At 38.4% G+C, this 22518-nt stretch overlaps 1 protein-coding gene across 3 annotated transcripts in view; it reads left to right on the plus strand.

Annotated features, from left to right (window-relative positions):
- Positions 1-19052, plus strand: part of RAB9B (RAB9B, member RAS oncogene family) — a 31450-nt gene extending 12398 nt beyond the window's left edge. Inside the window, exons 2-5 of one of the 3 annotated variants that reach the window (XR_002519433.2) lie at positions 7275-7339; positions 8439-9331; positions 14311-14384; positions 15549-19052. Coding sequence is in view for 2 of the 3 variants with exons in the window: in XM_021932489.2 (XP_021788181.1) it covers positions 15591-16196 (606 nt within the window). In the remaining variant the exon portion in view is untranslated. Of the gene's footprint in view, positions 1-7274; positions 7340-8438; positions 9332-14310; positions 14385-15548 lie in introns of those variants that run through there. The other 2 variants (XM_021932489.2, XM_009198038.3) reach the window with 2 other exon arrangements.
- The last annotated feature ends 3466 nt before the right edge of the window (positions 19053-22518 follow it).

Genomic DNA, 22518 nt, shown 5'->3' on the forward strand with positions numbered 1-22518 from the left:
ACTCAGGAGATCAGGTGCCGTGCCTGTTTTTGCTCACCATCATACTCCTAGATTCTAGAGCAGAGTCAGCCACAGAATAGGCACTCAAATTTGTTGATTAGATGGATGAATTAATTACTTAAATGAAGGAGGAAAAAAACAAACATGCTCAGCTGGGTGCAGTGGCTCACGCCTGTAATCCCAGCACTTTGGGAGGCCGAGGCAGGTGGATCACCTGACCTCAGGAGTTCGAGACCAGCCTGGCTAACATGGTGAAATCCCGTCTCTACTAAAAATACAAAAATCAGCTGGGCGTGGTGGTGCACGCCTGTAATCCCAGCTACTTGGGAGGCTGAGGCAGGAGAATCGCTTGAACCCGGGAGGCAGAGGTTGCAGTGAGCCGAGATAGCACCATTGCACTCCAGCCTGGGCAACAGAGCAAAACACCGTCTCAAAAAGAAAAAAAAATATCTCTCTATCTATCTATCTATATATATATATACTCACTAAATTTGTAAATGAAACCAAACTGGGATAGAAGGCTAGAATCTTAAAATACATAATAATAATTTTATATGACCATGACAAATGGGAGAAATGACCAGAAATGAAACAAAACAAGTATTGACAAGGCAAGACAAGTAACTTGTCAGAAATGATTGTTAATATTATATGTGTGGTAGAAACATATTTGTATTGACCTCATGCTTAGGCACCATATTTCCAGAGGAAGAGTGACAAAATTGTGGGTGTTTGGTAGGGAAGAGAAAAATGAACTATCTAAAAACCAGGTCCACGCGAAGACTGGTTAGTGTCTTCTCGCAGATGCTTAACCTAGAGAAAAGAAAACTTAGAGGGTATATGAGAGCGGCCCAGATATTTGGAGGTCTGTTATGTTGAAGAGGGATTGCACTGGTTAGTAGATGGTGTGCAGATTGCCACCATCCTACTCCTATCCCCACAGCAGATATCACAACATTTTTCCCATTGTAATCTAGGTAGTACATATCAATTAATCTAAATTGGCAAATTAGGTGGAGCTGTCAAAGATAATTAAGCAACAAACTTTTATACTGTATATAAAATTTAGGAAAACCATTTTTATTTCCAAGGCAATAGGAAGATGAAATTTTATCTTAACTACAACTTTAGTATCTAGATAAACTGACATTTTATAGGCTTTGAAGACAATGCTTTCTTTAATAAAACTTGCACAGGCTTACTTTGGATGTTTTACATTAGCCAACACAATTTTTAAAACATTAATTTTCACACAAAACATCACATTATGACTTAAATATTCATCTGAACAATGTTTTGCAGCATTTGGAAAAACTATGAAACAATAGATCTGTAATGTTCTCAAAAGGAAAAGAAAGTAAAATACTGAATGTTTCAGCCCTAAAAAATTATTATCTTTTAAAAGAAAAATGCATTTCTATGGACTCATGGCAACAAAAACAAAGGAGGAAAAAAAGAGAAATTGTTAGTGTCTTAGTGAACAATGACTTCTTGCACAATGCACTAAGCTTTGTATTTCCTTTGAATTTTTTCTATTTAACCTGCATTCTTGCTTGCAAGCAACCTACCTTTAGAAGCTACTCACCATCCTCAAAGAAGAAACTTGTATTTTTGACTTTATTTTTCCTTAAGAGAGACTTCTACAAAACCTCTCTGCCATCTCTGAGTTCAGAACTAGTACCAAAATGAATGGGAGTTAGAGGTTGCAGATTTCATCACTTTATAAGGAAGAACTTCTTAACAAAGCAAACTATCTAAATAATGGAATGGGCTACTCCTGAGGTCATTTTTCAAACAGAGGCTCAGCCCACAAGTAAAGGAGTTGTAGAAGGAATTCCTGCAATCCATGAGAAGCTAGAAAAAAATCCATGGTTCCTAAATGCTTGAATATGGGCCAGCTTATTAGAACCCCCTTAAAAATTTGTTAAAAATATAGATTCCTGGGCCCCACTGCACATATTTCAAGAGCAGGGATCTGGAATCTGCACTTTTGGTAAATCCTCTATGTGATTTTGACATGCAGCTATGTTTGGGAATCACTGGATTAGATGATCTCTAATATCCTTGCAAAACCAAGAGTCTATATAGTGAATTGTGAAGATACCAGATTGTGGCAGGTTTTCTATTAAAGGGGGACTTCAAACGATGGGAAAACTGGTGAACTGCCAAAATATTATCCTTAGTTTTGCAAGTTTCAAAAGCTTAAAGAAGACTGATACATGTTAATCAAGCTCATGATGGTCATGTGCCCAATTTATCCACATGTACAATGGGGAATCATCTTTTACAGAGACTTGGATTCTCATGTCCACTCTCTAGATAACCCATTCCAGAATTAATGCACCAAAGTAACAATAGTCAGAGGAGATCTTGCAAGCATAGGCTGAAGCAAATAGAATCAAATCATCCGTTTTCATATTTCTTTTATTATGAACATTTCAAATATATGCAAAAATAAAGAGTATACTATAATCGTGTATACACCTATCACAGTTTCAACACCTGTCCAGCCTTGCTTTATCTAAACCTCTACCACCGACCACTAGTCACCAGACTATTTTAACCAAATCCAAGATATCACGTCACTTAAGCCACAAGCATTTCCGTACGTATCTCTGAAAAATAAGAATTTTTTCTAAAGCGTAACCACAATACCTTTATCACAACTGAACGAAAATGAACAATTACTTAATATCATAAAATATACAGCCAGTGTTCAAATTTTCCTGACTATCTTTTTTCTAAGCTTGTTTGATCCATACATAAATAAGGATTAGAACTCTCGAGGAAAGGAAATAACATTCAATTGGTTAATGTGTCTCTTAGGTTGTCGCTAGAGTTGTTGTTGTTGTTGTTTTAATGATTTAGAGAGTTTAATGGAGAGGCAATGTTCAGGCTAGCTTTAAAAGAGAACCCTAAGGAATTATTTAGGTTTATTTTAATCTATAGATTTGTCTATAGGCTCCACTTCCAGATCTCTTATTTTCCCCCTTAGAGTTCTTTTAGTACAACTTTATTGAGATAGAATTCATATACTGTGCCACTGATCCTTTTAAATGTATCGTTAAATGGGTTTTGGCATGCTTACAAAGTTGTGCAACCATCACAGCAATCAATTTTAGAACATTTTCATTACCTAAGAAAGAAACTCCTTACTCTTTAGCTACCAGTCCCCCAACATCCCCATCTAACCTGTCTCCTAGTCCTAAGTAATCACTAATCTATTTCTCTTTCTATACATTTGCCAGTTTTGTACATTTCATATACATGGAATCATATAAGATGCAGTCTTTTATGACTGGCTTCTTTCACTTAGCGTAATGTTTTGAAGATACATACGTGTTATAGCCTGTATCAGTACTTCATCTCTTTTTAAGGTTGAATAATATTTCATTGTATGGATATATTACAGTTTATTTAGGCATTCATCAGTTGATGTACATTTGGGATTTTTCCACCTTTTGGCCGTTGTGAATGATGCTGCAATAAACTATCATGTAGAAGTTTTTGTGTAGATGTTTGTTTTTACTTCTCTTGGGTTTATAACTGGAAGTGGAATTACTGGATCTTATGGTATCTCTATGCTTGACTTTTTAAGACACTGTCAGACTGTTTTCCAAAGTGGCTGCAGCGTTTTTACAGTCCATCAGCAGTGTATGAATGTTATGCTCCTCATTTCTTCCACATACTCATCAACACTTGGTATTATCTAACTTTTTATAGCCATCCTAATAAGTGAGATGTGGCATCTCATTGTGGTTTTGATTTGCATTTCCCTTATAATTAGTGATGCTGAGCATCTTTTTATGTGCTTGTTGATCATTTGTACATCTGTGGAGAAGTCTTTTCAGATCCTTTGCTCATTTTTAAATTGGGTTATCTTTTTACCTTTGAGTTGTAAGATTTTTAAAAATATGTTCTAGGTAACTTCCTTATCACGTATATTATTTGTAAATATTTTCCCTTATTCTGTAAGTTGTCTTTTTACATTTCTGATAGTGTCCTTTGAAGCACAAACGTTTTGCATTTTCATGAAGTCCTATTTTTTTATTTTTCTTTTGTTGCCCTTGCTTTTGGTGTCATATCTAAGAATTCATTGCCTAACTCAAGACCAGACTTACTACTGCTGTCTTCTAACAATTTTATAGTATAATCCATTTTTAGTTAATTTTGTATATGCTGTGAGGTGAGGGTCCAACTTCATTCTTCTCCATGTGGCTATCCTGTTATTCCAGCACACTTTGTTGAAAAAAGTCTATTCTTTCCCCATTAAATGGCCTTGGCAGCTTTATTGAAAATCAATTGACCATAGACACATGTGTTCATTTATGGATTCTCGATTCTATTCTACTGATCTACATGTTAGCGTTATGCCAGTACCACACTATTTTGGTAACTGTAGTTTTATAGTAAGTTTTGAAATTGAAAAGCCTGAGTCCTAAAACTTTGTTCTCTTGCAGGATTGTGTTGGCTATTCTGGGTTCCTTGAGTTTCCATAAGAATATTAGGATCAGCTTGGAAATTTCTACAAAGAAGCCAGCTGGGGTTCTGATAGGAATTGCGTTGAATCTGTAGATCAATTTGAAGAGTATTTCCACCTTATAAATATTGTCTTTCAATCCACAAACATGTGATATCTTTCCATTTATTTAGATCTTTTTTAATTTCTTTTAACAAAGTTTTGTGTTTTTAAGAGTGTTACTTTTGCACTTGTTTTTATTTTGCACTTCTTTTTTAAAATTTACTTCTAAATATTTCATTCTCTTTGATGTCATTGTAAATGCATTCTTTTGAACTTTTATTTTTGGGTTCTCTCTTAAAATGTATTTGTTGAAGAAACCATGTTGTTTTTCTGCAGAGTTTCTCCCCCTCAACACACAGACACACACACACACCTGCACTCTAAACCTAAGTCTGGATGTTGTTACTTACATCACTACAATGTTAACATATTTTTCCTTGTATTTTTCTAAAAATTCACAGTTATATCTAGGAGCTTGACAGGGTTCAAATTGCATTTTTTGACAAAAAATGCTTTCTATGTGCTGCTATGTTTTTCCATCAACAGGCTTATGATATATGGTTAATACTCTTTTTGTAATGTTAGAAGACATTAATTATTATTACCTAGATCCACTAATTCATTAAAGGTTGTAATTTTATCATTCCTTCGTAATTTATTAGCTGGGAATCTTTTTAAAACACTTTCCTCGCCAACTCCTTCATGACACCAAGGAAGAGTTTGTATTTAAAAAAAAGCAGGTTAAATGTTCGAGTCATTCTCTTTATTTACCAGTTTTAAAATAATGAGCTGGCTTTCTAGGTTTGGCCAAATTGAGCAATTATGTTTTTAAGTGTTTTTATGAATTTGTATATTTAAACGTATTTGTTATATTTCTTTTTTTTTTCTTTTTTTTTTTTTGAGACGGAGTCTCGCTCTGTCCCCCAGGCTGGAGTGCAGTGGCCGGATCTCAGCTCACTGCAAGCTCCGCCTCCCGGGTTCACGCCATTCTCCTACCTCAGCCTCCCGAGTAGCTGGGGCTATAGGCACCCGCCACCTCGCCCGGCTAGTTTTTTTGTATTTTTTAGTAGAGACGGGGTTTCACCGTGTTAGCCAGGATAGTCTCGATCTCCTGATCCAGTGATCCGCCCGTCTCGGCCTCCCAAAGTGCTGGGATTACAGCATATTTGTTATATTTCAATCCATTGTAGTTATTATCTTTACTGATGCTCAAATTGCCCCATGTTTGACTGATGACAGTCTCTTCAAGTCCTTTTGACTCAACTCTAATAGCGTTTTTAGCTTCCTTGCTATATGGTGTGACAAGAGATTTTATGTTCATCTTGGACATTTCTTGCCACATATCTGAAGTCAGCCATTTATTTAAGTAATCCTGGGTCCTTTTATTAGGAAATAGCATTTAGAACCATCCTATGGGCACTACAGGTGAATTTGGGCACTGAGATGTTCATTGTTTCTAAGTATTTTTAGTGGACAGAGCTTAAAAATGTTTTTTAAATGACAAAACTGAGTTCATTCTGATGCCTTCCATAATTGGATGATCTTAAGAGGTCTTTCCTTCAGGCTATGAAAAATCTGGCAAAGTATTCCTATTCCATAAGAGTATCCCTGTGTCAAATGATTTTTTAAAAAAAATATTGTATCACCAGAAACTGTGACTTGCTCTTGGACAATGATAGGTAAATAGTTGACAAATTCTTACTGTCTAATTTCCTTTTTACATACCTATTGCTGCCATAATTTCTGAATAAAACATTAGATGATCTCATGAATATTGTTGTAAAAATGAGGACAATAGGACAAAGTATTTGAAATCAGGACTATCTGGAAAATATAACCTGTATAGTTGCCACATAAATATTCTAGGCCAAAGATGACAAATACTTTGGCCTATGAACATGTTCAATATTAATGATTAGGACAGCAGTTGCTAAATTGGGTCCTGAGCTGTTCTAGTCCTGCTAATAGATGTTCCATAAACAAAAGAAATTCATGTTCACAAAAGTTTTGGAAATGTAGGATTGAAAAACAACACAACAGATTTCTTTACTTCAGGACTCCAAGAGACATTAATGTTTTAATATGCAACGTGACTCTTCTGGAAGGGAAATAGTATGCAGTGTTTATACACTTATTTGAATGCTTCACGGAACCCTTTTGTACATAACAACTTGTGAATGCTGGACGAAGCTGTACTTTTAAATTAATCACATTACAATTATGTACTCCTGAAGCTCAGGTCAATCTATTTCAAACTGATCAGGATGAGACTTTGGGAGATCTTGTTCATTGAATGTTGAAAAGCGTGTGTGTGTGTGTGTGTGTGTGTGAGAGAGAGAGAGAGAGAGAGAGAGAGAGAGAGAGACTCTGAAGGTAACTCTATCTCTGGTATCCAAAAGCAATCTTGGTTTGGCCTTCTATCTACTGACTACACTATAATTCTATTTTGTGTGTGTGTGTATAACTGTGTTATAAAAATAGAATTTTTTATTATGTGTAGAGGGCGCTATTTGACAGGTCTCAATGATTGACCATTGGGAATATCTGAGAGCCACAAAACCATCCACAGCTGTTACTTTGAATCTTTGTGCTGTCCATTTTGTGCTGATCCCTCACAACTAGTGTTAGTCATGTTGCTTCCATTCTAGGCAGACAATAGTAGTTGCTTTTTAAGTGGCCTCTAGAGACTCTTTTAATATAGGATTTCTGTGTAGTAATCTTTGGTCTAACAAAGGATTTTTCTCACCCTTAGGTGTTCCAACATTCACTAAACGTGTGGTGCTTTCAGCAGTTGTGAGATCCTGACTACAGAACGAGGTAGCTTGGAAACTAAAAGATCCTTAAAACTTGCCAGTAGGTTTGGGGGTTTCTCAGAGATGATTAAACTGTTGGAAAATGGCATCTATGAGAAAATGAAAAAGTAGTCTAGATTGTTACACCTAAAGACGAGTTACTCTAATATGAAGGATTGTTATTTAAAGCATTTCACAAAACTATTTATTGAGGTGCAAAAAGAAAACATTGGAACATCAATATATTTATTTTTCTCATTCTTTTAAATTTTCTGTGCTGGAGTATTTTAATGTTTATTCATTAAAATGTATGTTTAAAGTAATGTGTAATGTATACATGTACGGTAGTACATGTATATAATCTATAAATCCATATACATATATTGGGGCCCATGCTCAATAGTTTTTTAATAGACTAAAATGTATGCGGAAAAATTGATTTAGAGGATTGTGTGAATCTCTTCTTCATCAGAAGAGTGTTTTAGAGTGTATGTTAGGAAACGGGATTGGTTTAAATAGGAGCACGCGAGATTCAGCTACATCCATTTATTTTATTTAAATATAACCATTATTAGTGATACAGCATTCATTTATATTCAGCAAATATTTTCTGAGCATCTCCTATGCAGCAAGCATTGCCCCAGGCTCTGTGCATACGGTGGTGAACATAAACGTTGTCCTTGACCTCATAGTCCTTCCCCACTATAGTTTAGTAGGGATGACAGCCATCAACCAAATAATCATACACTTAAATGTACCACCAAAAATAGGTAAGTGTTATGAAGGAAAAACACAGCAAGTTACAGGAGGCTACAAGAGTATAAACTGGGGCATCATCTCTATTCTGGGATTATCGAGAAAGGTTATCCTGAGAAGTGACATTTAAGCTGGGGCCTGCGGAGATTGATCGCACGATTGCCTTGTCAAGAGATAGAGGAAAAGTGGCCTAGATGGAAGTAGCGGGTATGTGTGAGGGCCTGCAGGGGTCATGAGATGAGTGAGGGCCTGTGCCACAATGGCACAGGGTTTCAGACAATAGGGAAGCTTCAGAGATGGATCTGCCTGACAGAGAGGTGGAGTGCAGGCTAAATGACCTCAGAAGCTTTGTCCTTCTTCAATTCCAGGGGGAAAAAAATCACAAACTAGTTGGAGGTACCAGAGGGCTACAGAAAACAACAAGAAGAGACTAGCTGGTCGGCTAGGCACAATTAAAACATCGAATTCTGCCCCAGCAGCAATTCCGGGAACTTAAAGTAATGCTCCCTGTGTGGCCCTCTAGAACCCTACCTGGTAAGAGTAAAGGGCAGTGTGTCCTCTATGTCTGCGCTACAGATGTAGACTTTTTTTTTAATGGCCTGAGAATTTCATGAGCAGTAGCCAGCTAGAGGGCCTAGCAATGTGTTGTGATCATGTGTTTTCCTGAGTTATTTGAAACAAGAGGGTGTATGTACTACCCTCTTGGCAAAATTAAAGGATTTTGAGCTAGGATAAATGAGGTAGATCAGAGGGTAATTGCAGGAAGTGGGGCAGTGGCTACCCCTGCGTGAGGGCTTAGGCCCCAGGCTGCAGAGGAGCTAAGTGGGAGAGCAATATTTGACGGTCTGTTGCCACTGCGCCTAGTAATCGGCTAGGGGAGGAGAAGGAGGACAAGGGAGACCAGGGTTGGACGATGAGCATGAAAGAAGAGTGGGCGAGCCAGGGAGCGCTTGCCACACGGAGGGCGGGAGGCAGCTACACTGGGTCCCCAGCGCCAAGAAAGGGGCACGAGGAGGCGGCGCGGGCCCCGCCCCCTCCCCCTGGCGGGCGCGGGCGCGGGCGCGAGACGCTGCGCGGCGGCAGCAGCGGGCGCGAGCTGCAGCTGTCAGGCCACCGAGGTCCAAGCCGCACTTGCTGCCCCATTGAGAACGAGGAGGCAGCAGGAGCAGTGACGGTGACACTAAGAAGCCGGACTCCCGGCACGCAGAGCTGACCTACCTGGCACCCGCGGCCCTCTACTGTTTCCTTCCCATTGTGTTGGGTAAGGTGCCTGTGCGTGGGCAGGAACAGGGGCTAGGGGCTGGAGGACCCGGAAGGCCGGGAGGTGGGGGGCCTGTGAGAAGAGGGAGAAAGGAAAGTGTAGTTGATCCCGATGACCACTCATAGCTTGGGAAAAGGGACTGAGCCGCTCCCGAGGTCGGAGTTGGGGGCAGGTGACAGTGCAGGGGGGCGTTGCTGAGTAATCCCGAGCTGCTGCCAGAGCCGGGCAGAGAGGCGCAGGGCTCCGTGGGGAGCGGGTGTGGCTCAGTGCGCATGCGCCACAGCCGACTCTCTCTAAGAGCTGGGGGTGAGGTGAGAGGACCTGGGTCGGAGGTAGTTGGGACTATGTGTGACATCTCACTTTCTAGGTCCGTCATGCTAACAGTGCCCCTGTCGTAGAGATGCCAGCATTCTCGTCTCCTAAGGAAGCTTCTTTTCCTTGTGTTCAGCTCGCTTGATGTCATCCAAACCTTATCTACCTATTTGTCCCTGGGCAGTCTACTGGGGAAGACGTGGCCTGGGGACGATGCTAAATTGCTATCTAGTGTGCTTTTGGGCTTATAGCCCTAGAGCTGTCGTTGTGAGGAGTGAAAGGTTAGACGTGAAATTCCACATTGGACCCTTTGAGTTGCATATAGAATATAAATGTGGGCATGAATGTAGGAATAGCGTTTCAGTGGCATGACAGCTGTGGCATTTGGAGTCGGCATGGATGTAGCTGATAACTTGTCAGCTCTGCAAAATGAATCCAGTGCGTCAGAGGGCTTCCCCGCTACGAAGCACCCACCACCACCACCAACGCCAAGTATTGGGTTGTATTGGAAACACACTCAAACATTCGATCATTTCTCATCCGTGTTGAATTTTACATAAAGATAGCCGCGCCCAATTCTTCAGTGCAGTATTTCCAATTATTGTACCAGTATTCAACAGTGAGTTGAGTAATCCTTACCAGTGTGTCGCCACAAGATGGGCTTTCCCCACAGGTCCAACCATGGCTCCTCCCCTGTACAGACTTCCAACAGTGCCACTCTCATCCAGTGCCTAGCCCTCCCCAGTTGCTATTCCCTTACCGAGCCCTGCAGTGCACATGCCTTTCAAGACTTGCCTCCGAGCAATCTGCACTACTGATTTTGAGCATCATTCCACTCTATGGCAACTGAACTGATGCCAATTTGCTTTTCTGCCTCTCTTCTCTCCATTATCATACTAAAATGTACTATTTTCAAAGGTTCAACTTCTTTTTCTTCATTGTACTGCCTCCTCCCCCACCTCCACCCCCACCTCTAAGCATTCCCAACTAAATACAATAATTTAAATAAGGCTTTGTGGATGCAGGCAGGCACTGCAGATTCAGAAGGTTTCAAGTGTGTTAAAGAACAAAGAGCTGGGGAGTATTGGTTACAGAAATTCCTAATTCACCTTTCTGTCCAAGACTGAGACCCTGATGGGGAAAAAAAAAAAAAAAAGTCAATAAACTATCCTTAGAGCATGCTCATTAATGAGTTTGTGGGGGTAGGAAAGGGCAATTGCATCTCTCTAATATTTGACTCAGTTAGAGCCAGATCTTTCTCTGGGATCAAAATCAGAATAAGCATTTTGGTCCAAATGCTTGCCCGATAGAGGACCCATAAGGGATGCATAAGGCATTTGACTTTCCTATTTACATATTTAGTGTTATCAAAGAATTCATTTGCCTGCTTAATGCTACCTTGTTTAAAGGTTTGGATTAAATCTGGCATATTCTGGGGGAGGAAAAAATGATTTCATTTACTTTTATACTGTGCTAGTTCTTTTTAATTTAAGTACGTACTAAAGGACATCACATTCATTTTCAAACAATGATGAATGATTGTGGAGATGCCAGCGCCCACCGACAACATCAAGTGGAGATCATTATTCTGCTCTTGTTTTTGGTAGGAATGGGGAAATGTATATACTTATTTTTAAATGTACGAGTAAGGGGAGGAAAACTCGAGCATTTCCCTTGACTTTCAACAGGTGGAATTCCCATTACGTCCCATCCAGAAAATGATCGAGTCAAGTTCATAACTTCTGCTCTTTAGTCACCTTATAAATGATAGTATTTGGACATCTTACAGAACTATGGATCTATTGTACCTTGGTATCAATTCAGAGGCATTCATTCTGGGGACCTACCTAATCAGTTAATTGGTAAACAAATATTTATTATCTCCGTGGAGGATCCTGGTGCTGCACACTGAAGGGACTTCAAAGATGTAAACAGTGAGCTTACTATCCAGGAATTTAAAATTGATCATGTAAGAAAGACAGGAACAGTTTGTTAACAAAATAAGGCAGTATAATGATATTATTTCAACTGTAAACAATGAGATCCTGAGCTTGCATGTTAATTTGTAAACTCCCTGAGGGCAAGACCTTGCCTTAAATATTTATTAATTCCCAAAGGTATCTACACCCAGTGGATGTTTGAGTGATGAAGCTTTGCAAAGTAGATTGGGTGGGAAGAAACCAGAAGCAGGGAGAGAACTTTCACAATAGATTAGATGTGAGAAGGTGTGGGCCAAAATGAGGATGGTAGCACAGGACTAGAAAAATGATACCTCAAGGGAAAATCAGCAGGATTGAATGAAGGCAAAGAGACAAATCTAAACTGTATTCATTTTTCCTTCTAGCAAATAAATGGGAATTGGAGACAGTAGAGGAGAGTGGAGGGTTTCCTTAGTAAGGACACAACACACAATAGGCACTATAGTGTTTTCTCAAATATCAGTAGCAAGATTGGACCAGAAGACCCTGAAGGTCCTTTCAATGCTGAGACTCTGTGCCATATGCGGATGTTCAAGCTTGTTGAGAAACAAGGCATTCTCAAATATGGAAGAAAGAGAAAAGGAAGAATTCTTATGCTTTCACTAGCAGGCCCTTTCTGAGAAGGGTTAATACAGAGCCATAAGGCCCGCACCAGTGCATGAAAGGATGTGGAGGAGCCAGAGGAATAAAAATCTCAAACCAAATTTTTCAAAACATGCTTACAAATTTTTGCAAACTTCATAACTTTTCATTCTCCCCCAAATCCTGTTAAGTAGGGCAGGTATTATCTGCTCTATTTTTATGTAAGAAGATACTGAAACAGAAAGATTAAATGACCTGCCCAAGTTCATAAAATAAATGAATGGTGTAACAGTGAGGAAGACCCTGGCGTCCTGATTGCTGCCAGCTAGCTCAGTGCTCTTGACACTGAACCACATTGCTTTTCCTCTTTTTTTCTTGGCATAGAGCCTATAGGCCCAGAAGTTATGTGTGCACAAAACCAAATAGGGAATGCACAAGCAACTGCAGCATTATCTCAGACAGTTATTAATACATCATCATTATTCCTGGAGCTGAGCATTTGGTTTCCATATTCACTCAGTCCTTGACCTGTCTATTGAGTTTATCTGCAACTGAGAGAATAGGGTCAGTGAGTCTTTTAATGATGTGAACACCTGTTTGCTAGGAACTTAAGGAAGCTCATGTGGCACGGATGCTTAATGCCATCAGAATCATGCCCAAGTTTGTACTTCTGTTACTTTTTAAAATGAGAGTTCAAGAGTTCTGCTCTGTAAAATTATCCTACAGACCGGTATAAAAAAATAAAAAGTGTGCTAACACTTGTTTCATCTCCATTTAAAGAAATGTTTGTTACTTGAGCTAATTCCAAAGACAGCAATTTGGGAGCAGGAAAAAGAGAACAACAATCAGGAATTGTAGGAAACTTGAGAATTCTGTAGAGTGTATATAAACTGAGAAGGAGTATAAAGCCTATCCATTTAGGAGATATTATTTAAATTCATAATTACTGATTTAGATATCTAATGAATCCTTATTATAAGTTTTATCTGTATTTAGAAAATAACATGAGATTATTAAGCAGCAGTTTCTTTTTTTTTTTAAAGCTTCGTTCTTCCTCAGTAAGAAATAACACTACACAGATCTAGGCACTGTTTTTCTTCTTAGACTAGTACTCTTGATGCTGCTTAAATAAGACTCTTGCCATAATGTTATAATACTAAATGAATGTATATTTAAATTCAGTAACACTAGCTAAATATTAAAACTGGTGTTTAAGACAGATGACCTACCGGGTGCAGCGGCTCACGCCTGTGATCCCAGCACTTTGGGAACATGAGGCTGGCAGATCATTTGAGGCCAGAAGTTTGAGAACAACCTGGGCAACATGTTGAAACTCCATCTCTACAAAAAATACAAAACTTAGCCAGGCATGGTGGTGCGCGCCCGTAGTCCCAGCTACTCGGAAGGCTGAGGTGGGAAGATTACTTGAGCCCAGGAGGTCAAGGCTGCAGTGAGCCATGATTGTACCACTGCACTCCAGCCTGGGCGACAGAATGAGACCCTGTCTCAAATTTTAAAAAATAATAAATAAAAGAGAAATGACCTAAACTAATTAATAAAATAATTAGCCCAGATAATATACTTTATTGTAAACAGGAAGCCCACAAACACTTTTTTCTGCTAATTATGTGGAATCAATTGCAGAGACAACCTTGAGACAGACTGGTGAGTGCACTAACAACTTTCTTGGAGATGGGAACGTTGGTAGGTATAAAAGGAAGAAGTTTCATCTCTGACTTAGGATTTAAACATATCTTAGATTGCTCTGTACTTTCCTTTTCCTGAATGTCATCTATTATGAATATCGTATACTTTCTTTAATTTGCTTTTACTTTGAATGGAGAATTCAATTGAGAGACAATATAAAAAGTAAAAAAATTATATAAATTACAAATTAGGACAAGTTAAAGTTCTTGGAATAAAATTATTTTGCTTATGTTAAGCCTAGGTAGTATTTTGAACTTTTATTTTTGAAAAGCACCCTCTATAGGTTACCTCAGGTTGCTGTGGGTTCTTTTTTTCTGACTTGAATATATTTTTATATATAGACTTAACATTATTTTATTATAGATTTTTTAAAATAATGTTTTCTATTCTGTTTTATAGCACCCTAAAAAGAAAGAATAAAACAACAACAGGAAAAAAAGGAAAATATTTAAATTGTGACAAAAACCCACTGGGTAGGTATTTCAAGGGGACACACTGTGGATTTGGGATATTTTAATATTTGATCTCTTAAAAATGAATATTAGAAAAATATATAGTTAGTACACAGGCATTCCAAAATCGTTTTAAGGGAAACTAAATTTTGTAAAATTATATTCAAATATGTGTGCTTCCAGAAACTGTTTTGCATGCACTCCTTTGATTGGTGGTTCGTTTTCATCCCTTTGGGTCTATTGTATAAATATCATCCAATTAACTTCATCACTGTTGAGTTCCCACAATAGGCCTAGTGTGAAAGTACCTAACAGAATATAGGAAAAGGTAGTATTCATTCAGTAAGCATTTGATCTTTTTATTTTAAGATACATTGTAGGTATTCCATATGTAGACATGTTGTGGAGGTAACAAGTAGGTTACTGTATAAACATTAGCACTTTAAATTTTACAGTATGTTTTCAAGTGTTGCTATTATAGAATTAAAACCTAAATCCAAAAACTAATAAGCTATTCAAGATTTCCTTCCTTCATGACAGCTGTTATATTGATATCAGTCAATTATCATCAACTTAAATGCCATTGTTCCATGAAGAAAAAAATTACTTGAGAGGGTGTTCCTATCAATGCAAGTATAATGGGGTAAATGCCTGAAGAAATGAAACCTTGTTCTCTCTTTCAAATTCTGGGGTCCAGTCTAATTCTGGCCCAGACCTCTACCAACAGAATCAAGAATCCAGTTTATGTAGCTTTCTCTTCTCAGTAATTCTTGTATCCATCAGGAGCAGACTTCAACCCCCAAGTCAATTTCATCCTATTTGCCTATTGTTTGGAACTGTCCAAACCGGAAGCTAAAGTTGTCACACATTTGAGTGGCATTCCTGTTCTAGGCTTCCTCTCCTAGAATAGGGTCAGAACTGAACCAAATTATAGGACCATCTGCTAGTCCATTTACCCATGGCACTTAGCCATTTTCCTGGCACGACAAAAGACCTCAGAAAAACAAGACCTATTTTTCCCCTTATGCAAAATTAGTTTTATTTCTTCTGCTGTACTACATCAATAATGAGCATAAATCAAGAGAAGTTGAATGAGAAGGCCTCATAATTCAGAGAAATTTGCTATGAAGTTGATTTCAGTTTCAGGTTTAACTGTTTCCCTCCTACTTTTCCTTTTATTTTCAGGTTCTCTTGGTTACAAACTCCTTCCCTTCTGGTGCTGCAAAAATGAGTGGGAAATCCCTGCTCTTAAAGGTCATTCTCTTGGGTGATGGTGGAGTTGGGAAAAGTTCGCTTATGAACCGTTATGTAACCAACAAATTTGACTCCCAGGCTTTTCACACCATAGGGGTAGAGTTCTTAAATCGAGATCTGGAGGTAGATGGACGCTTTGTAACCCTCCAGATCTGGGACACTGCAGGGCAGGAACGTTTCAAGAGCCTTAGGACACCCTTCTACAGGGGAGCAGACTGCTGCCTCTTGACCTTCAGCGTGGATGATCGGCAGAGCTTCGAGAATCTTGGTAACTGGCAAAAAGAATTTATTTACTATGCAGATGTGAAGGACCCTGAGCATTTCCCCTTTGTAGTTCTGGGTAACAAGGTAGACAAAGAGGACAGGCAAGTGACTACTGAGGAGGCGCAAGCCTGGTGCATGGAGAATGGGGATTACCCTTATTTAGAAACTAGTGCCAAAGATGATACTAATGTGACAGTGGCCTTTGAAGAAGCTGTCAGGCAGGTGTTGGCTGTAGAGGAACAGCTGGAGCATTGCATGTTGGGTCACACCATTGACTTGAACAGTGGCTCCAAAGCAGGGTCTTCGTGCTGTTAAAGATAGGGAGCCTTTTAAAAATGTGCCCCAAATTGGTCAGTCAGTAGTGTAAGAATAACTGTGCCCCTCTAAGAGTGCACACACACACACACACACACACACATGAGGGTAAGAGACAAGGTTCTGATTGTGAAACAGAGCCTTTCAAATTGAAGTGTAGATCTATAAAAAAAAAAAAGAAAGAAAAAAAAAGCTCTATCAAGCCAAGTGTATTTTGTGTAATTTCTGCTATTTCTCCTTCATGTGTGTCTCAGGACATATCAGAAAGTTTTAGTCCTGAGACAGTTAAATATTTTTTAAATCACAGTTTAGACCTAGAACCCAGCTGCATGAAGGAGTTAAAGAGCTACAACTATTTCTTAAAGTGTTCCATTAATCAACTAACAAATGTCACTATCAGACTCTTGCCAAGCAGTTTCTGACATTTCTGCCAAAGGGGAAAAAATCAGACTTTGAGCTGTATTACAATAAAAATAATAATGCAAATAAGGATTCCTAGGCTTGAACTATAAAGAAGTTGTAATGATTAGGAGTGCAAAAGTATAATGATATACACTGACTTGTTTAAATCCTTATGTATGGTTTGCTCCCATCTGAGCTTTTCAAAAAATACCATCTCAGTAAGAGATACTCTAATGACCCTGGCAATTGATTATACTTCTTGTGTTTGAAGTCATAGGATACTAATGAATGGATTATGCTTAAATATGCCAACCACCTTTGCAAATAAATGGTTGGTCTGCTTTTCCTTCCTAAGTCTACTTTTGCTGCATAGAGACGTTGCTTCTCTGACAACCTCTTACCAATTTAGCAATGCTGCTTAGTATATGAAATTGGATGCAGTGCTCTCTGCTCATAATTTAGATGGTCCTTCGATCCAACATGCTGGGCTCATGGAGAAGGCTTCAGAAAAGATTGGGGGATAATGAACTTTTCTCACAGGGCTCCTTAACTCAAATATTTATTGTAGAAGAAGGAACTGGTTTCTTATATGTTGCACTGTATGTTAAACTAGCCTAATTAGGACATTGAAAGTGACAGAAGAGCAGATTTTAACCCAGTGTTAGAATGAATTTCCCATAATCAGAGTTGTCCAACAGTGGAATGGACTGCCTTAATAATGAGCTCCCTGCCTCTGAAAATATTCACTGGATGACCATCTGTTAGAATACCATAAAAAGATTTTCTGTACTGGCTACATGTTCCGTATAAAGTCCTTTCTGGCTCTAAGTTCTATGAATCTATAAATTACATCAGTGCCATGCTGTGGTTAGATTTATCTGATGATAACAGCTAAGACTATGGAGAGGGACTTTTAAAATTCTCAAACCATTTTATGATCAATCTTTAACAGCAACTACATAGCTCTTCCTTTTGCTTTTGCACTGTGGCAGGAAAAATTCTTGAGTTCTGAGTAATCTTTATGTGCACTGATAAAAAACATCTTAAAGCTCCCATGTTAAATATAAAAATGGTTTGACAATTTTTGATTACCATGACTGCCAGTTATATACTGTATTATGAATATGCAGTGTGGTTCTTCTTGGTTGATCTGTTTATCCTGCATAGATTTTAATCTGTACTTTAAAACATCTATGATAAAAAATAGTGACAGACAGAAATTACCCCAAAAAGAGACCTAGGCCAGGAAGGGGGTGGGAGCTTTCATAGGAATACAGCCTAGAACTCTCCATTGTAGCCACATATGGAATCAGCCTTACTTACATGTAGGACCTTTGTGCTTTAAGAGCTCTGGGACATATTGGCAAAATAGAAAAAAGAGGACAGTATTTCAACCCAGTCATACTCAATATTTCCAATTAAGATATAATCCTTACCCCATTGTTCAATTAACTTTGATGCCAGAAGTCAAAGCCAGAACTGGGGCCCCACAGCTCTTAAGTACTGGTCCCTATCCTGCCTATGCCTATAGCCAGCCACACTGGTTTCCAAGTTCTATGATCATTTTGCTACAATCATGTTAGGGTGAAAATCTGTACGTCAGAACTGTTAAATGCTAATTATTTTCAAGTGCATGAGACCTGGGGCCTTCTCTTTCTACTTGCACTCTGCTTATACTAGTTTCTATTTGTAGATCTCAGGTCTTCATCATAAAGACCTCCATCAACTCACAAAAGTACTTGTCTCTGTTAGAGTGGCATGTGGTCATTTGAGTTAAAAAAAAAAATTACATGGGTGTCAGATTCATAGGCATCCTGTCCATCTAAGACAAGTGTTAATCTTATTGGTCTATCAACTGGAGCCCCTTTCCTCTTAGCCATACCATTGTTTTCTGCCAAATTACCACTCAATATCTTAATGAAAGCATTCAACATTAAGTGACATAAACAGTGGCATTTGGGTAAGCAACACTCAGTGGGGTGCTGACATATAGTTTGGGTAAGATTAAAAAACACCAAAGGCTGAAATCTGTGAGTACCAAGAACTGTGCATATAGGTTTAGAAATTGACTGTGTACCCTAGAATGTGCAGTGTAATATTTTCAATAGGTGTTTTTTTAAGAACACTAGATTTTTGGAATAATATATTTCTAATTAGGACTATACTTTTTTTCAATGGTCTGTTAAAACATCATACAGAATATTTATTTAGTTTATTGTCATGTATTGGCTAACTTTCAGGGGCCTCAGATTCCATGTGTCTTCAGTGGATTGATGAATATCAGGTTAATTTGTGCCTGCCCCAGCCATCTCTACTTTATTCTGAGGTATTCCACAATCCTCTTGTTGCAGGTGCTGCTAAAAAGGAATCTCAAAATTGTGTACCAATATTTTCTTTCAACTGTAAAAAATCATCTGTGTTAAAGTGAATAAAAAGTGCATTTTGAATAACCAACACACAATGTTTGTGCTTCTTCCCTCCCTTTGTCTTTTTGAGCAATGGGTGGGTGTGGTGGACAGTACTTATTAATCAAGTCACTCTTTCAGGCTGCACTGGATGTGGCCTCTGGATCATGTTTCATGTGGTACTCCAAGCAGCCACTACCTAGTGATCAGATACTGCTATACTGATTGTGAAGCAAACTCTAAAGATTGGGGCAGGGAGGTCCTTTTTATTTTATACCACTTTATTTCTATTTATTTAGTTATTAGAGACAGGGTCTCTCCATTGCTCAGGCTGGAGTGCAGTGACACAATCATGGCTCACAGCATCCTCAAACTCATGGGCTCAACCACTTTCTAATGCATGATATATATTGGGATTGGAAATTGAATCTTAACTTTCCACTTTTTTTCTTTATTATAATTTAAAACCATTACTTAATGGATACAATGTACACTATTCTGGTGATGGGTACACTAAAAGCCCAGATTTCAATCTGCAATATATCCATGTAACAAAACTGCACTTGTGCCCCCTAAATTTATACAAATAAAAGGAAAAAAATTATAATAAACAATGTTACATAAAAAAAAATAAATGTTAAACCGTCGCAAAATATAAACAGAGTAGACATATTCCCTTTATTTTCCTGACTGGTGAATTGTCCAGACCTTAGGAAAACATGAAAATATAGGTGAAACAAATAAGAAAAGCAAAGAATAATTTTGTTAAATATTCTGTTCTCTTGCCTCTCACATATTGGATTTTAAAGATATATTAGCACCCAATGACTTGAATATACATAATGGCAGTTTTTAAATTGGACACAAGTCTTTCCACAGCGTATATAGTTTCATTACATTGGTTCCATCTGCCACAGATTTCACTCTCTTCTCTTCTCTGTCTACTTTTGCCTGTTGCAACTTTGGGCAGTCGAAATTGGGGGTGGGGAATTTGTTGGGAAACAGATTTTTTTTTCCACATGTACCATTTCCATCTCTGAGGTTTATAATTTAACACATTATCAGACCATGCTTCAAATGCAGCACCCCAAATCATTTTGACTAGTCTATAATGATGCAACTTTTAGAATATAGAAAGTCATAGATTTATAAGCCACTTAATAAGGATTTGCTCATTCGTAACTGACTTTTTTTTTTTTTTGAGATGGGGTCTCTCTCTGTCACCCAGGCTGGAGTGCAGTGGCGTGATCTCAGCTCACTGCAACCTCGGCCTCCCGGGCTCAAGCAAGTCTCATGCTTCAGTCTCCCTAATAGCTGGGATTACAGGCGCCCACCACCACACCTGGCTAATTTTTGTGTTTGTTGTAGAGACAGGGTTTCACCATGTTGGCCAGGCTGGTCTCAAACTCCTGGCCTCAAGTGATCCACCCACCTGGCCCTCCAAAGTGCTGGGATGACAGGTGTGAGCCAATGCGCCGGGGCCAATAACTGATATTTTAAAAACAGAATACTAACTTCCTGTCCTTGCTGTTTTTCTGCCTGATTCATAACCCAGTGGGAAATCTCCTCATGATGTCTTAAGAAACAGTATGGTCTCATTTTTTGGAAATGATTTGGCGATAGTCCTTCCAGAAAGAGGAAGGTGTGGAATACATAATTTGTCTTCCATCTTGTAACTGTATTTTTAAAACACACTGGAAAATTGAGGTATCGATTCGAGTAATTTCAAGCTGGGAGGTGGGATGGACATCTCTGCTTTCATTTGAGTTACCCAAAGTAGATCTTGCAGCAATTTTTTTCCTCAGTGATCTAGATAATCATTTCACTTTTTTTCTGTCCTTGCTGTAGAAATGTAAAATTTACTACAGTGCAGTGTTTTTCTTACACTTGATTTTAGGGCAGATAAACTGTAATATACTGTCTTAGTCCATTTGGCCTGCCTTAACAAAATACCATAAGCTTGGTAGGCAATAAACTACAGAAATTTATTTCTCAGCTCTGGAGGCTAGGAAATCCAAAATCAAGGTATCCTCAGATTCAGAATCTGGTGAGGTCCTGATTTCTGGTTCCCAGATGGCACCTTCTAGCTGTGTGGAAGGGGGAAGGGGTTTCTCTTGGGCCTCTTTTATAAGGACATTAATCCCATTCATGAGGGATTCACCCTTGTGACCTAATCACCTTCCAAAGGCCCCATCTCCTTATAATACCATAACATTGGGGGTTAGGATTTCAACCTATGAATTTTGGGGGGGGACACAAACATTCAGACCATAGCATACACCTTTTGATAAAACTATAATGTGCATGATTTGGGATATTCACTAATGTTTTATTTTTCCAAACTGGTCACTTTAATTTACTCAAGTTTCCATCACCAAAAGAACTCTCATTCTTTACTACTTTCTCTTTAAGAGAAGGAAGGGATAATGACAAAAGCTACGCATGTTTACGAAATAAAAGAAAAATTATTAAATGCCCTCTTACTGATATGCTTGCAAAAACTGGTGAGCATGGATCTCTTATTCTGCTAGTGATAGTAGTGGTAATAATGTGTGAAAGGTTTTTTTTTTAAGGGGGCAAGAAGTTACTTAATATTTTCCCAGTGAAAACAAGCATCTTCACAGCTCAAGATGTGGTGTCGTCACCTGTAGCCATATAGGAACTGCTGCAGTGATCTTTGTGTCTTCATAAATCTCTTTGCCTTCTCCAAGGAAACACAGAGAATGATGATTCAGTTATATATAAAAGCCTTTTTAAACGGTGGGTTTTGTGTGTACAAGCATGTGTATTTTTAAGTAATCTGCCAGTTCCTTTCGTGCTCTATGAACTATGGGTAAATGTGTAATGTGTCTCACTATAGCGCTCCTGAATTTTAATCAGACCTGCCAAGCTGTGCCGCCTCTAGTTAATTGATTGATAAAAAGAATTGGGAAATGCTGCCTTAATGAAAGAAATAGCTCTTAGTTCAACGTTAGCTATATTGATTAGAGTAAAAATACAAATCATGCCTTCCTGTGGTGCATTCATGAGGAAGGAAGAAACAGGCTCATATCATCTCTTTTCTCTTACATTGTTCCTGGCTGCCTTAGAAACGACATATCCAAGGGTGTGTCCTGTAATTTGCTGTTTGCATAATATTGTATTGAAGGGTTTACCACAATTACCCATATTGCTAAACATTTAATAAAGCATTTATTGCTAGACATTTAGGTTGTTTTACAGCTGCCTTCTTTTCATAAAATAAAGCAGCAGTGAAGTTCCTTAATATCAATCTTAATTCTCACCTCTGTTTATTTCCTACTAGTAAAATTTCTAGGTCAAAGAGTATGAATTTTTTATTAATTTTAATGTATACTGGCAAATTGGCCTCTAGAAACTTATCCCAAATGACATCAACACCAGTAGAATAAGAGGAAGACTATCTTTCCAACACCCAAACGTATGGACTATTATCTTCCTTTTTAACTTCATATGTGCAGTCCAATGGGTGAAAACACGATCTCATGTTGTCATTT

This window comes from Papio anubis, chromosome X (genome assembly GCF_008728515.1).
Source record: "Papio anubis isolate 15944 chromosome X, Panubis1.0, whole genome shotgun sequence".
Lineage (NCBI taxonomy): Eukaryota > Metazoa > Chordata > Mammalia > Primates > Cercopithecidae > Papio > Papio anubis.